Source organism: Urocitellus parryii, chromosome 2 (genome assembly GCF_045843805.1).
Source record: "Urocitellus parryii isolate mUroPar1 chromosome 2, mUroPar1.hap1, whole genome shotgun sequence".
Taxonomy (NCBI): domain Eukaryota; kingdom Metazoa; phylum Chordata; class Mammalia; order Rodentia; family Sciuridae; genus Urocitellus; species Urocitellus parryii.
The window spans coordinates 149,679,240-149,695,851 of NC_135532.1; the positions used below are offsets into that span (position 1 = coordinate 149,679,240).

Here is a 16,612-nt window from a genome sequence, read left to right on the forward strand (position 1 = left end):
GAGGAAAACAAAATTTACAGGAGAAAAGCATCCTTAACACATACTTCATTCTCAAAAGAATTTTCAGACTTACAACTGTAAGAAGATACTGTTTACAGTTCTAAAAAAGAACATTATTTCTTATCCCAAACACCTGATTTATTTTATCCCAGTTCGTTTAGGGAAAATCTGATGAACCAGGGAGACAGGAGGATTTACCTGTCTGCTTAGTCAGCTTAGAAGGCAAAAGTTGTTTGCACCTTTTAAAACACTTCTCTGCACCCCAGTTTTCCCCAAATTTAGGGTTCAGTTTGAACAACAGCACTTCTTACAGCACACCCAAAACAAATGCTTTAGGGGGAGGGGGAGGTTCAAATGTCTTTTCCAAAAAAACTCTTCTGGAATCCTTAGCTTTAATTTCGCAGCCTTTGACTTTTTCACACGTAAAGTTTTGACCTCTGGAGCGCTGTCTTTTCCCTGGTATATTGGAAACTCCTCGCGCACCGACTGATTCATTCCCCATTCCTACTAGCACAAGGTTTGGCAAAGCGTGGGCGCCCACAAATGAATGAATGAACGGATTTGTAGAAGAAAGGCGGGAAGAGATTAGTATTTTTTGGTGTGACTAGAACTACAATGGTTACAAAGTAACGACAAAAACCACCCAAACTTGGACAGATGGCCACTTTCAGTGGGTTCTCAAAACTAGACCAGAACTGCCCACTACACCCCGCCCACTACGCCCCGCCCACGGGCGACAGACGGGAAATACAAGCTGTCAGGAAAACCGGAAGTGCCCGGTCACGCCTTGCGCATGCGTGTATCCGTTAGCTCGCGCTTCCTACCACCGGTCATCCAGTGAGGAAGCCGGGGCGCCTGGGCCCAAGCTGCCGGGTAGTCTTTGGCCCCGTGTCCCACGCCCCCGCGCATGCGTTATGAGTTGAGCCTCTCGCGCTGAGGCGGGGCGAAAGGACGGATTTTATTTTCTTGTTCCCGCCCCTCTTCTTCCCCCACCTGCCACGTACAAGGCCGGAGCTCTCGCTAGGCTAGTTGGGTCTGTGCGATTGGCTGGGGCCCACGGCAGTCTGCGAGCTAGGTGCGGCGGCCGCGGAGGGCTACCGAGCGGGTCCTGTCTGCACCCTCCCTGAGACGCCCAGAGCCGGTCTGCGGCGGTGGCCTCGCATCGGTCCGTCCACGGAGTCCCGCGCAAAGGCGACGGCCTTGTAAGCTGGTATGGCCGCAAGAGTCGGGGGTGCGGCCGCGCTCTCTTGAGAAGTCCCGGGGACGAGGAAGTGCTGGAGGGCCTCTCTGGAACCCACCGGCGCGGGGCGGGCGGCCCACGGGGGCCGTGGGAGAGCGCTAGAGCGAGCGAGGAGGGCCGAGGGGACCTCGCGGGGGCTGGGAGGTCACGGAGGGGGAGGGGTGACGAGGCCGCTGTTCTTGGTGGCTGGGAAGTGGGCGTAGGGTTCTGGGGGGCGTTCGGCCCAGAAGTGTCTAGGCAATTCGGTGTGGCTCCCGGAGGTCGAATTGCCGGAGATCGCTGTGCGAGCCATTGGGAGCCCTGGAGTGGTGGGTGCCTAACTCGAGGGGGTTGGAAGGGTGAGAAGGGTGGAGAGGCACCTGTGGGAATAATTTGATTGGGGGTCATAGAAGAGGAACCTCATTCTTTGGCTATCAGTCCTTAAGCGCGGAGTGGAGGCCCAGCCTGGTTTTTATAATGATGACAGCTAACTTTTAAGAGTTTGCTTCTCTGGGTACTGAGTATTTTAGATGCTTGATGCTATCTAATCACGAGAACCCATTCAAACTTATTCCCGTTTTGCATATGATGAAAGTGAACCTTCGAGAAGGATTTAAAGTCTCAAAGTTAATAGTGCGGATCTTTATTATTAACATTGCCTCTGGTCAGGCAGCATTTTAGGCCTCTTGCATTCTTTTGGAATAATCAAAGGTTTATTTGCTCTGGGATTTCTTGAAGGAAATTGCACCCTCAGGAGGTACCTAAACTGCTGCCTCTGAATTTGAGCAGTGGTGGGGTTAGTGGATCCAGCGGCTTGGCCACTGAACCTAGATTATAGTGCAAGAGGCAGGCCTTTTATTTGTTTTGGGGCACATCAGTTTATTCCCAGAACTCAAAAAAGTGCTTCTGGTGAAGTATTATGCGTGTTAGTGGAGACACAGCGCAGAGGGGGTGGGGGCAGGGATAAGATAAAAGAAATTGCTGTAGGGATCTTAACAGCAGTTCTAGGAACTAGTTGTTCATATGGATCTTTACGTTGCTAGAGAAAGAGTACCAGAATTCTGCTGTTGTATAAATATGTGTGGATGGGATTTTCCCTCAGAGAAAAATGTACTCTTGTGATACTTGTGTGTTTTTCCCGAGTAACTGCATAAATGGGGAACAGTCTTAGGAAAGAAGCATTGGTTCCTGGCTGCAGGGAATTTACAATTGATGAGAAACACCAAAAGTGAATTTGTTGGTAAACATGACAGATACAGAGTATATGTGACTCAAGTTTTTAGGTCATTGGAACTGAGCATTCCCCACTTCCATCAGTAGGACATACTATCTAGTGTATGTGATGTTGAAATTTTTCTTAATATGATGTGGGGAGTCACTTTATTTACCCATTCATCTTTTTGTGAAGGGAACAGAAGCAATTCTTAGAATACCTTTTACATGTCAGGCACTATTCTAGGTGCCGCCAGGAATACATAATACCATCACACTGGCCCCTCGCCATTATTACTGGTTTACACATCCTGTGGAAATGCATTAATTTATTTCATGATCCTCTCAGCCTATCAATGCAAACACAATGGAATATTTACCATCTTGCAGAAGTGCTTGTACTTCAGAGGTATTCAGTAAATGTTTCCTTAATGCACAGGACAAATTTTGCTACAGGTGAAGAGCAAGTTGTATGGAGTTTTCAGTTCATCACGGTTTTTGTGAGAAGTTCATTGTGAAATGGGAAGATAAAAAACTAACCATATTCTTATTTTGTGTTAGGACAAGCATGATGTTCAGATGGCGGAACACAGTTCACTTTGTACTGCACTGACCTTGGAGTGTTATATTTAGTTTTAATGCCCCATTTCATTAAAGATTTATTAATAAAATGTGACCTGGACAGAGGATGGTGAAGGAATCTAGAGTATTCATTTAAGGAATAGGTGAAAGGACTACAAACTTTTATATAAGCAATATTGGGACATTTATATATAATCTTCATGAAACAATTTAGTATTCTTGAACACTTTTTCAAGTATTTGAAGGATTTATGTGTTGAGAGGGTTTGAATGGTTTTATACATGCACCGAAAGGACACAGTAATTGCAGAGAAATGTGATAATGTTAATAATGAATTTGAAATATGATAATGTTAATTAAATAATGAATTTAAGTAGAGGGAAAGCTGCCAGTAGTAAAACAGGAGGTTGAAGTCAAAATGTGGAGGTTGTAAGTCAGATGACTTAAACAGCCTTGAGAGATAATTTGGGGCACGAACAGGAGTTGATGCTAAGAAAACACTTAGTGATCTTATTTTAACATATTCAGGAATATCTTGGCCTTGAGAAAATGAGATATTGACACATTATTTGCTTATAGTACTTTGTTCATGATTATACAGTAATCATTTATTAGAGATCTTGGATGATATTTTGAATTTAGAATCACAAAGTCATTATAGGATGATGATTTTGAATAATTTGACATAACATGAAAATAAAACCTAGGAAATGGGAAAATTATGTAGCAAGCTAGTATTTAATGGTTACTTCTAATAATGTCTTCTTAAAACAGTTTAATACACCCACTCTGATTTAGGGGTGGGGTGAATTGAAATGGGGGTGGATATGGAATATGTAGTACAATAGTGAATAGTCTTGTTGGAAAACTTAGAAAGGTATCACTTATTTGCCCTTTCTCCTCAAGTTCCCAAAATAGAGGGAAATTAGAATACTCATGAGACCTTTCTTACTTAAAAGAGAAAAATTTGATTTTTCACACATGCTTTTCTCTTCAAGATTAGCATTAAAAGTTAAGGCCAATATAATTTTGAAGCCAGTATTTATTTTTTCCTTATTTAACAAGTCTTGAATAATTACTGTGTGCCCGGTACATACTATGTACTTCTTACTTTCTAGTGGAAAAGACAATAAAAAGATAATTTTTAATGTCTGAAAATGGTAATGCTTTGAAGAAAAATAAGATAGGGTACTAAGATAGGGGGTGGGGAGTCATTTTAAATTAGATGGTTAGGGAAGACTTCTGAGAAGATGACATTTGTTGAGGGTTCCGAATCATAAGGAATATGAAAAGAGTTCAAGGCAAAAGGAGTAGCAAGTTGCAAAGCCTTGAGTGGAAAGGAAGAACTTAAAGCATTGGTGTAGCAGGGGTGTATGAGGGAAAGAGGTACAAAATGAGATTAAATAGTTGGTCAGAGACCAGAAGCTAGATCATGACTTTGTAGATTTTGCTTTTTAAGACAGAAATCTGTTGGAAGATTTAGAGGACACTGACCTTAGATTTTATTTCACAGACTAATTGATGTGTTAAAAATAGATTAAAAATGGGCAAAATGGAAAAGGAGACAGATCAGGTAAGGAGTCTTTTGCAATGATTTAACCAAAAAATGGTGGTGTCTTGGATCACATTGTTAGCAGTGAAGATACTGAAGTGGTTGGATTCCAGAGACATTTCTTAAAAGGTAGTAGTAATAAGATTTGTAGTTTGGCTATAAGGTGTGAGAAAAATGAGGAACTAAGACTTTTTTATCTTGAATAACTGGAAGGTAGTTGTTGTCACTAACAAATGGGGAAAAGTAACTCTAGGAAACAGATTTTAAGTGGATGACCAGCAATTAACTTTTGGACATGTTAGAAATGTAAATGGTATTATTTAGATATGCAGTTAAATATGTGGTTAAAACAATAGGAGACAAAATAATACAACTTATTATATATGTAATACAGTTTTTGCCAGACATTTTAACATGAACATGTTAACAGTGGGATAGTGAATCACTTTTGAAGGCCAAATTTCTTGTATTCTTTTTTTTTTCTTGTACTCTATTTTCAACTTTTCAGATATGTTCTATTGTATAATCATCAAAATAATTGTTATCAGTCTTTCTTTAGAGTTATATAAGAACATCCTGGAGTCCACCATGAATGGACAGTTGGACCTAAGTGGAAAGCTAATTATCAAAGCTCAACTTGGGGAGGATATTCGAAGAATTCCCATTCATAATGAAGATATTACTTATGATGAATTAGTGCTAATGATGCAGCGAGTTTTCAGAGGAAAACTTCTAAGTAATGATGAAGTTACAATAAAGTATAAAGATGAAGGTAAGAGTGTTTTTAAGGCAGTTTTTGAAAATAAGTATGTGTTCATTTGCTCATCTTTTTTATTGGACTATCCCCCCCCCCATGATATTTGAATGGCCATTTTCTTTTATTTAAGGGGATGTTTATATAATTAGTCTAAGTTAAAAATAGCTAAGTTATTTATTATTAGAAGGGAGTTTTAAGTGTTAGAACACTTTCATATGCTGTTCTACAAATTTTTTTATTTTCTTCTTTCTGGCCAGTTTTGACTTCCTTTTTATTTTTAAAACCAAATTTCTACTTGTATTTCCTCAAGTGAAAGAGATATCAGTAGCTATTGAATGGAAAAGAATTTAATGGTTAATTAATTAAGTATGGGAGAACTGGTTTCAACAAATGTGTTTATTGCAGAAATTTTCAAGAGTGTGTAATATGCTGATGTACATTGTCATTTAATAGAATGTGATGTTCCCTGACTGATTTTACCACAAAACTATTTTTATGGAGATGGATTTTACATGAGAAATGTTTGATCAAACATGCAGTGGAATTATAGCAGTAGAATATTATTTATTTCCTATTCTTTAACCAGCCTTCTTTTTAAATCACTTATGGAAATTTGTTTTGTTGGTGATTTGGTATGTTTTTTAATCACTGAACTTATTTGTAGAGTTTTTCATCTTGAGCTCAGCATTTGGCATCTTTCTTTGAAATACTCTTATCTCTTACTTTCTCTGAAACTGTGATTATTCTGGTTTTCTTTTTATCACAAATAGCTGCTTCTTTATGAGGATTGTCTTAAGGTAATGCCAGCTACTATAATAGAAATATTAAAATCTCAGTGGGTCCACACTGAAGAAATCATTTAGGGACCCAGACTGACAGAAGCTCTGTTATTTTTTTATTTTGAAAAAGCTCCATTATCTTTAACACATGGCTTACAAAAATCATCAAAATCAAAAATTGACATCCAGCAGGCATATGGATGAAGAAAGAGTGTGAAGGGATATTACTTGCTAGGCATCAAGGTGATATATAACTTCTACATTGGTCCAAACCCAGTCAGATGGCTTTGGTGAGATGCAGGTGGAAAATGTTGTCCCTGGCTGAACAGCCACTTTGTAAAATTTGCCCTATGGAGAAGGAGTGTAAAATCAACTGATAATCAACTAAGCTGGCCATGTAGTTACAGGCACAATTCTCCCTTCTTGTGACATATGATCTAAGAGCACCCTAGCTAATTTTTGAGAATCACTCATGTTTAGGAACAATAAAGGAGGTATTTCATCCTGTTCTTTTATCTAGTAATCTCATCAACTCAAAATACACTGCCTTTCACCCCTGTGACTTCCAAATGTATGACGTAAATTGATCAGTTATTTTTTCTTTCTTGACTTTACAACTCAAAATTTTAATGGTTGTCTTTTAACCTAAGATGCTTTGCTTTGCCTCAAACTTAGCATATCTTAAAATGACCTTACTGATTGGCTTTCTCTTATATTTCCTATTTTCATGTCAGTAAACTTTTCCTATAAAAGATCAGATAATATTGTAGTTTTGTAGATCACATAAGCCCTCTTATCATCATCACAGCCATTTTTTTAACTGCCTCTTAAAAATCTAAAAACTATGAGGCTGGGGCTATAGCTCAGTGGTAGAGCTCTTGCCTCACACATGTGAGGCACTGGGTTCAATTCTCAGCACCACATAAAAATAAATAAATATATTGTGTCCATCTATAAATAAAAAATATATTAAAAAAAAATCTGAAAACCAGTCTTAATCACAGTCCTGTAAAAACAGCGATGGATCCATTGGGTCAAATTGTAGATTCCTCATTGTTGAAGTGTGTCATCCTTATCTGGCTACCAAATTATATATATATTTTTTTTCACGTGTTTTTGAAGTGTTCTGAATCATTCAGATTTGTGTTTCATAGTCTGTGTTGGGCTCTAGAGTGAAGGGACTGCTCAGGTAGATTCTACTATTAGAAATTCTGTTTCTGTTGTGTGATTCAGTAAAGGAAAAAGACAAAATTATAGGAAATTTCCTTCTTTTACATCTATATTTTCTTAAAATGTATTTATGAGTCAAGTCTTTCAGAGCTGTATGTTGGACATATATGTGATAGGAATTAGATTTAGTTATAAAGAGCTAAAATAATTATAGAGTGCTCGGTTATGGCTTTTATTGCCATCTTAGTCCAAAATAAAGCTATGTAATCCATTTAAGATTGGTGCAGAAGAGCATTCCTGGAGTGGCCTCTTGGCCTTCACCAGATAAAAATTCCCACCCAACTGTGTGAAGATGCACTGTAAAAGACCCCTGATCAGTCTGTCCCTGCTTTTCTGTTCTTGCTCTTTGTAGGGAATTTTTTTTCCCCCTAGTCCTTTGAAAGCTTTTGAAACATGCAGTTGATATGCTAATTATAGTATTCTTTATCCCTGAGATCTAGGGGATTTCACAGTCTTCATTATGTGCTATTTTTTGTATATATAAATTTTTTTTTTTTTCTGGGGAAAGTTGATACTTTTAGTATCAAAATGGTCACTAACTTGAAAGACTCTACTGTTCATTCATTAACAATTCTTCAAGAACTGTGAGTTATTGTTATGTATGACTTCTCTCCATTTGCTTGTGTCAGTGTGTTTTATTTAGAATTAAGAATAGATTCTTGAGAATCCTTATTACTTTCATTTTTGATAAATATATTTAAAGTTTTCAAAATGGAAAGATTTTGGCTCAATCAATAATTCACACTATTGCTACCATAAATTTAGTGACTGGTAAAATTTAATACATGTATTAACTCAGCAACATTTTCTCACGAGGATATGATAAATTCTTTGCTTGTAAGAGTAATAAGAAAAGTTGATTTAGTATTTTTTTAAACAATTCACATTTCTCAGATGATTCTTTAATGTTTGTTTTAAGGTTTTTCTAGGAGATTCTAATTATGTTCTGCAATATACATTTTGAATTTAAATTTTCATATGTCCCATTTTATTCCTGTTAACAAATCTGAAACTCGTATGTTTTGTTTTGTTTTTTAATTCCAGATGGAGATCTTATAACAATTTTTGATAGTTCTGACCTTTCCTTTGCTATTCAGTGTAGTAGGATACTGAAACTGACATTATTTGGTGAGTGGTAAACTTTTTAATATTTTTATTAAAATCTTTTATCTTTTTTCCTTTCTAAAGACTTTTTTTTTTCTTCTAAAGGCTCAGAATTAAATGACAATGTAGTCAAAAAGTGCTTATATCAATTTTCATTTAAGGAGTAGTTTTAAATTGCTTGACGTTTTCTTATGTTTTAAGTTTAATTCAGTAAGAACAGTTTTGAAATCAAATACAACTTATATATCCTTAGCTATGTTGGAATTTTTGAGTTCTTAGACCGCTTGTATTTGGGGAATATTCACAGAAAGTCAATACATTCTGCATCTACTTTGTTATTCTAAATAGTAATGCATGCCTTTTAGTTAAATGTATCACATTAAAAATAATTGCAGGGCTAAAACTTCCTGTGGGTTCTTTAAGAATTTATTTTTTTTATTTTATTATTTTTTTAATTAGTTGTTCAAGACAGTACAATGATCTTGACATATCATACATTTGATTCAAATAGGGTATGAATTCTCATTTTTCCACGTGTACAGATTGCAGGATCACATTGGTTATACATCCATGTGTATACATACAGCAATCCTAGTGTCAGTTGTATTCTGCTGCCCTCCCTATCCCCCCTCCCCTCCCATCCCTATTGTCTACCCATACTGCTGTGACACTTATCTCTCTTTTTTTTCCCTTCCCTTCCCCCTCACACCATTGTATATGTTTAAGAATTTATAATTATCTTTCTCTATAACAGAGCATGTTTTTACATATTCTCAGGGCTTAACATATAATATAAGCCAATACTTTTGATCTTATTTTTCAAGTATTATTTAAAGACTAAAGATAGTACTGATAATAACAAATACAGACTAATTTTAATCTTTTAGATCTAGATTTGCAAGGTGAAATACTTAATGGACAAGATAGAAATGGTTGGTTACAGAGTTAAAGTAGGAGCATTATTATTTGAAAAATAAGGTGTACACTTTTTTTGGATGCTTTGTTTATCGTTTACTTTTTCAAATATGTTATATTGAACTTTAGTGTTTCATGAGAGATGGGCATGCCTGATTGATTTAAGTTTATCTGTTTTTATTTCCACATAGGAAAAATGAAGAATCAGATTTTAAATGTTAATAATAAAAACTATTAAAATTTTTTAAAAAATTATCTTTTCTCAGTATCAAATGTAAAATACTTAACCACTGTTAGCCAAGTATAAGATAGACTAGATAACTAGAACCCACCTTGCTAGAAGCACTCACATGGTAGATATAAACTATACCAACTATATTTTATTGAATTATGCAACTTGGCTTGTCCAGGAAAGTAAGGGAAATATCCAGGGACCAAAAAAATAAATGAAACTAAAAACCAGGGCCTAAATACCAAACACTGATTTAAGTTGGAATATTCTTGGTGGTAATCGTGAAGATGTTAGCATAATCTTAAGATTTTGTCATTTGGTGTCTAAATGTGGTAAGTCCTGGATCCTGTATAGCCCCCTCAATGGGCTATATTCTCAAAAAGAATATTGTAGAAAATAAATATCTTCCTTGATAAAGGAAAGATCAAGGAAGCTTAACATATGCTGGGCTATCAGGGTTTTGGAAGTCTCCCTTGAGGATTCATAACCAAGGATAGGAGGGCTGGGTTTAAGTTTAAACTACCTGGGTAGTTTGGAATCTCTCAAGCCCAGATTTAAAACCAAAACAAAAACAAAGGCAGAAATCACTCTGAAAGGGCATATGAGTCTTAAGTCACATGTTTCTCACTGATGGGTTTTAGTATTAAAAATTGTAAGACACAAGAACCAGTTCATATAAGGAATAAACAGTGGCCATAACTAATAGAATTAGACTTCTAAAAACTTGAGTTAATAGAAATGACAGTCTATAAAATATATGTTAACAGTTATTAAAGGGGCTAGGGCTGTAGCTCAGTGGCAGAGCGCTTGCTTAGCATGTATGAAGCACTGGGTTCAGTCCTCAGCATTGCATGAAAATAAACAAAGACTTGCTGTCCATCTACAACTACAACTTTTTTTATAAAATTATTAAATAAGGAATAAAAATGTAAGAGCAAGGTACTATGAAAAAGAACAAATAGATTCTTAAAAAGAACTTAAGGTAACTTTTTAGAAATTGTCTTTGACGTTGAATTCTAAGTAGATAGGTTAAACGCTGATTAGTCATGGTGAAAAAGAGAATTTGGATATCAAAAGGAAGCCAAAAGAAATCGTAATAAAACAGAAAAACAGATGTGGAGAATATGAAATAGAAGTTGAGAATGAGAAAGTCAAGCATATTTCCATTAAGAATTTAAAAAGGAGAGAGTGGGGGGTGTGGACATATATGAAGAGGTAGTGACTAAAGAAGTTTTCAAGATTACATAAAAGATATAAACCTTTATGTATAAACGTGGATGTATAACCAGTGTGACCCCGCAATCTGTACACGTGATAAAAATAAGAATTCATAACCCACTTGAATCAAATGTATGAAATATGATATGTCAAGATCATTGTAATGTTTTGAGCAACCAATAAAAAGAAAAAAAGTTATAAACCTTTAGATTCAGGAGGCAGAGTGAATCCTAAGCAAGATAAGTAAAAATAAATCCCTACAAGATATTGTTATGAAACTGTAATATACATAAAACAAAGAAATTATAAAAGTATCCAGCAAAAATACTCAACTATGAAGCAATTAGACTGTTAGTGAATTTTTATTCATAGTAGTAACAGAAACTAGAAGACAGAAATAACATCTTCAAATGGTTAAGAATAACTAGAAAAGTAGCATTCCACAGTCTGCTAAACTTCAGGATGAAGGGGAAGTAACATTTTCAAACAAAGGTAGAATCTACCATTCAGAGGCCCTTGTTAGAAGAATTTTTTAAAATTGGGTTTCAGTGAAAAGGAAATGACTCTGGAAAATAGTGAAAGTGGCAAGCTGTGTTGATTACAAGAAACAGTAATAGTTTAGGAATACAAAAACAATACAATTAACAAAAATGGGCAAAGATGTGGGGGGAAAAGATTGCTGATGGGAAAGCAAATGGGTGCAACCATACTGGAGAGCACTATGGAGGAAAATTTCTCAAAATACTTGGAGTGGAACCACCATTTGACCCAGTTATCCCACTCCTTTGTTTATACCCAAAGGATTTAAAATCAGCATACTACAATGACACAGCCACATCAATGTTTATAGCAGCTCAATTTACTGTAGCTAAGCTATGGAACCAACCTAGGTACCCTTCAACAGATGAATGAATAAAGAAAATGTGGTATATATACACAATGGAATATTACTCAACCATAAAGAAGAATAAAATTATGGCGTTTGCTAGAAACTGGAGAATATCATGCTAATCAAAATAAGCTAATTCCCAGAAACCAAAGGCCGAATATTCTCTCTGATATGTGGATGCTAACACACAATGCAGGGGTAGGAGGTAGAAGTTTATTAGTTTAGACAAAGAGGAATGAAGGGAAGGGAGGGTATAAAGGAATAGAAAAGATAGTAGAATGAATTGAACATAACTTTCCTATATTCACATATGAATATATGACCAGTGAAACTTCCCATCATGTACAACTGTAAGAATGGGATCTTAATTAGAATAAGTTATAGTTCACGTGTGTATAATATGTCAAAAACACTCTACTGTCATATATAATTAAAAAGAACAAATTAAAAAATGGAAAAATAAATAAATAAAAACACTCTGGCACTTAAAAAAAAAAAAGAAAGAAAAGTGGAAGGAAACTCAAAGCATGGTGTCTGCAAGCCAGGAGGAGACACCCCTCAGTTTAATCTTGGGATGGCCCATGAAGACCCCAACCTGATCCTTGTTGGTATCATCTCATTTCCTCATCAGGAAAAGGGGAGTCTTCCCGCCAGATATTCCTGTTGTCCTGGGCTAACCAAATCCCTGACTCTGACCAAATTGCTGTAAACAGCCACAAGGACACAATCAGCCCTTGGGCTTTAGACCTTTGCCCTCCATCTGCAGTGTCTCCTCTGCTTCCCCCACACTCAAATCCTACTCCTCTTTATGAAGCTTGGGCAAATCCCAGCTTGTCCTTGAAACTTTTCCCCCAATTCCCTGACTACATTTATCCTTTGCTATTATTATTTATTCCCCAGCAATACAGTATAGTATCATCTGTTTCTTAAGACTTTGGTGGAATACTTGATTCAATTTCTTTAATGTTAATTGGATAATCAAACTTTGTATTTCTTAAAACACTCTGTACATTAAATTTATCTAAAAATTGTCAAGGTCATCTGAGTTTTTAATTGAAATAAAGTTATTCAGAGTATTCACAGTAAATGTTTATTTACTTTATTTTTAGTTAAACCTCTTTTCATTTCTAATATTGCTTATGAAGTTTGCCAGTTATATCTTTATAACTGCTAATCCTGACAATTCTGGTAAGATATAGATCAGTGTGCTCCAAACAGAGACCACTAGGAACACCTCTGTAGTTGAACAAAGTTGGGTTTATTGACTTACTGCAGTAAGAGAAAATGACTACCAGGGAAAACAATAAGGTGTTCCAGTGTATGTTAGAACTAATTTTTGTAGGGTTTGGGCTTCTGTTAAGTGACTTTGGATAAGGTTCTGTAAGTAGGGCTTTGGTATTGAATACCAAGAGGAAGCAGCAGGGGTTCTATGATTATCTTACTACATCTAAATGCAAGCAATGGATCTTACTAAATCTTATGTAGAAGGTGGGAGGGAGGAAGGACTTGAGGTTAAGGCTGCAATTGGTAAAGCAGTAGCAATTATTCATTGCCTGATTATGGAGTGCCCCTTCTCCCCATTTGATGTATCATGGTCAGAGTGGTCTTAGCTAATGTTGATGTTCTTTGAAAATATATATGTTCAACAGGGAAACACCACAGTCTATCTGTGAGTGCCAGGTCAGCTTCTAGTAACACTAAGGCCTATCTTACTGTACCAGGCCAGTTCCTGATCTTATGAATTGCTTTTTTTCTTCTTAGATATTGGAGGAAAATCAGTAATCCCCAATGAAAGCTATTAATAAATTGATATAGGTAGAAGATTGTATTGAATTTCCTTGTAACAGGAAGTTTGTGAATTATCAATGGATTATATTCTGAAAGCTTATAGATTCTTTGATACTTGAAACATTTAACAAAGAATATCTCTGCACCTTTATTTCCACATAGGTATTCTTTTTTAAATTAGATGCTTCAAAAGTTTATAACTTCTGAAATTACAAACTGTGCTGTACTGTCAATGCTTAAGACATTTTAGTTTATTTTAATTTTTGAACTCTTGCCTTGGTTTTGCATTCAGAGCCTTTTTAGTTTTTTTTTTCTTTTTAAAAAAAATCACCACAATGGTGACAGTTTTTGTAACTAATGAGGTGTTCAGTTTTTTTTAATCTCCTGAAAGTCATTTGGACTAAATTATCAGTCATGTTGTGTGTTAACATTTATGCATAGAATAAGATGTTTTTGTATTTCAAGAATATTAAATAATGTTAAATATACTTTTGACTACATAATTTCTGTTCAAAGCAATATCAGTTAAATTTAACAATTTCTACTAAAATAGAGCTTTCTGTAGCTCTGCTTAATTTTATTATAGTTGAATTTTCTCATAAACTTTTTTGCAAGTAGTCGTAACCATTGGTCTGACATCAAGAAAGGATGATCATGTTTCTTTTTTCGAAAAACTAAGTTATTAACAATAAAGAATTCTTTCCTTAAAAAAATAATTCCACTGATGTCAATACATATATTGTTTTTGTTTTAAAAGGTAAAACAAAATTATTTTCCTTTATCGCATGTTCTATTGATGCACTTCTTAAAGAACATCTTCTGACTTTAAACAAATTAATGCTTTTATTTTAGTTAATGGCCAACCAAGACCCCTCGAATCAAGTCAGGTAAAATATCTCCGTCGAGAACTGATAGAACTTAGGAATAAAGTGAATCGCTTATTGGATAGCTTGGAACCACCTGGAGAACCAGGACCTTCTACCAATATTCCTGAAAATGGTAAAGCATGAATCCATTTTATTCTGATTAACTGTTTTTGTATCTTTTTGCACATACTAAAACAAACAAACACAAACTTCTCTGCTATTAATAGAATGACATCCTTACTGCCACTCTTTCTTGTTCTTGCCTCTGCTTTTGTATAGTGTTCATATCTGTGTTCCCAAAGCTACCTGTTCATCAAGCTTACCAGGAAGTTGTATTTTACCACATAGATCACATAGACCTACAGTGGATGGGGGAGGTAGGGTGGGAGGGTGCATGGTGAAGGTAGGAACTACAATCTGATTTTTAAAATGCTCTCTGGATGATTCTTTTACAGCTAGTCTTAGACTTATGGGTTTATGTCATAGGTCGGTTTTCAAATCCTTTTGATTCATAAACCTTTTTAATATAGTAGATAATTAATGAATGTTAGGAATTGAAATCATTTCATGAGTTTTATGTAGAATATGAACTAGTTTCAAATAAAGATAATGTTAGCATATTAAAATTATTTATTGTTTATTTTAAGCACAGTTTTTAATTATAAGAAGAAAAACAATTAGTTTTTACAGATTTCATGGACAGTTTATATTAAGATAAAGTAAGAGTTTATTGGACAAATTTGGAACTGACATAGTTTTGGGACCAAATGAAGAAAGCTTTTGTATTTCAGGTCAAAATGGTCTTCTCATTCTGAACTCTACTTTTCCAAATTAAAAAGTTTCAATTTTAGATCAAAGAGCTAAAGAAAAACCTTTAGGCTATTTTTCCAGAAGAATTAATAGATGCTAACATAGCAGTTGAATATAATTTAGAGGGTATAACCACCTGTTGAATATTATAAAACACATTCAGAATTCAATCAGTATAGCCAGTACTGTGTAGAAATTTCCTACAGTGGTAAAAGAATTATATACTTTTTGGTTTTTATAAAACCCCTTTATCTTCTTGCCGGTTTCTTGCTACTTTATCTAATATTTTTTATCAGTTCTTTTTATTGTATTTTTATGTTATTAACTATTCACCTATGTTAATATATAAGATTTTAAAATTGTTTTCTTCCTCTGCATCTTGAAATTTAGGCTATATATTGTTCTTTGTGTGGGCATCTTCTAGGTATTGTGTCCAGTTTGATTTTTCTGATGGTAAAATATAGAAGAATAATATGGTCTGTTTTAGTTTAAGAGATGGTTATAATTTATTTTTTGTTTTTTCTTTTAGAGTTAGTAGGTTAACTTACCTCTTGACTACTGGCTTCTATGAAAGGTCATGTCAAAGCTCTGAGAACATATACCAATTTAATAATCTCTTCCTTAAGAAAATAGCATAAATAAACTAAAAAAAAAACAACCTATATAAGACACATGAAAGTATAACATAAAAAACAAAACTGCCAGTCAGCTATCAGTACTATTCCTAGCCTTTTGACTTACCCTCACTGGGAAACATGTGGCCACCTGTGGTCTTCAGGGTTGTACCTCTGCAGTGGTTTTGGACTTTTGTTTTCCTCTGTGAGGCAAATGATGTATAAGCTATGTGAGGTACTAGATTGACTTCTTGTTGTTCTTCAGCTAATAAAACAAGTAATAGCTTAGTGGACATATTGTATGCTTCCTAATGGATTTAGTTTGGGGTAGGTGAAAAGAGGCGTAACTAATAAAACATAGTAGTGATGTGGAGGGAAATATTTTAAGACTGATATCTTATGCTTTTAGGATTAGAGATGGGAAATTGGTGAGAAATGTAGATAACTGGTAGACATTTCAAAGGAGTCCTTACAGCAGTTTTTTTTTTTTAAACTCCCAGAAAGTTAGGAAATGTTAGAACGACCTGGAATGGCAGTTATTCTGAATGAAAGCTGCATGCCAATGTGTGCTGAGATTGCTTATATAATACTTAATAATACTTATATTTTTTCCATAAGATTAATTTTTATTGGTCCTGGGGAATCTAATAACTGATGTTCATTTACTTGTTTGGTAACAAAAAATTGATAGTTGTTACCTGTTAATTGAGTAAGTGGTTAACAACATTCTTTTTGACTACTTGTTTAGGTTGTTGTTGTCTTTTTTTTTTTTTTTTTAATGTGTCTTGACCTTAGATTACTATTTGTAAAACATAAGTTATTCTTGAAAGTCTTTTCTTTCACAA

At 35.1% G+C, this 16,612-nt stretch overlaps 1 protein-coding gene across 5 annotated transcripts in view; it reads left to right on the forward strand.

Moving 5' to 3' along the window:
• The first annotated feature begins 850 nt into the window (after positions 1 to 850).
• Tfg (trafficking from ER to golgi regulator) overlaps positions 851 to 16,612 on the forward strand; it is a 36,599-nt gene continuing 20,837 nt past the window's right edge. For 2 of the 5 annotated variants that reach the window (XM_026402399.2, XM_077795331.1), the window contains exons 1-4: positions 852 to 1,210; positions 5,114 to 5,337; positions 8,376 to 8,459; positions 14,330 to 14,476. In XM_026402399.2, coding sequence (XP_026258184.1) covers positions 5,154 to 5,337; positions 8,376 to 8,459; positions 14,330 to 14,476 — 415 coding nt within the window. In that variant the 5' untranslated portion in view covers positions 852 to 1,210; positions 5,114 to 5,153. Of the gene's footprint in view, positions 1,211 to 5,113; positions 5,338 to 8,375; positions 8,460 to 14,329; positions 14,477 to 16,612 lie in introns of all 5 variants that reach the window. The other 3 variants (XM_026402400.2, XM_026402397.2, XM_026402401.2) reach the window with 3 other exon arrangements.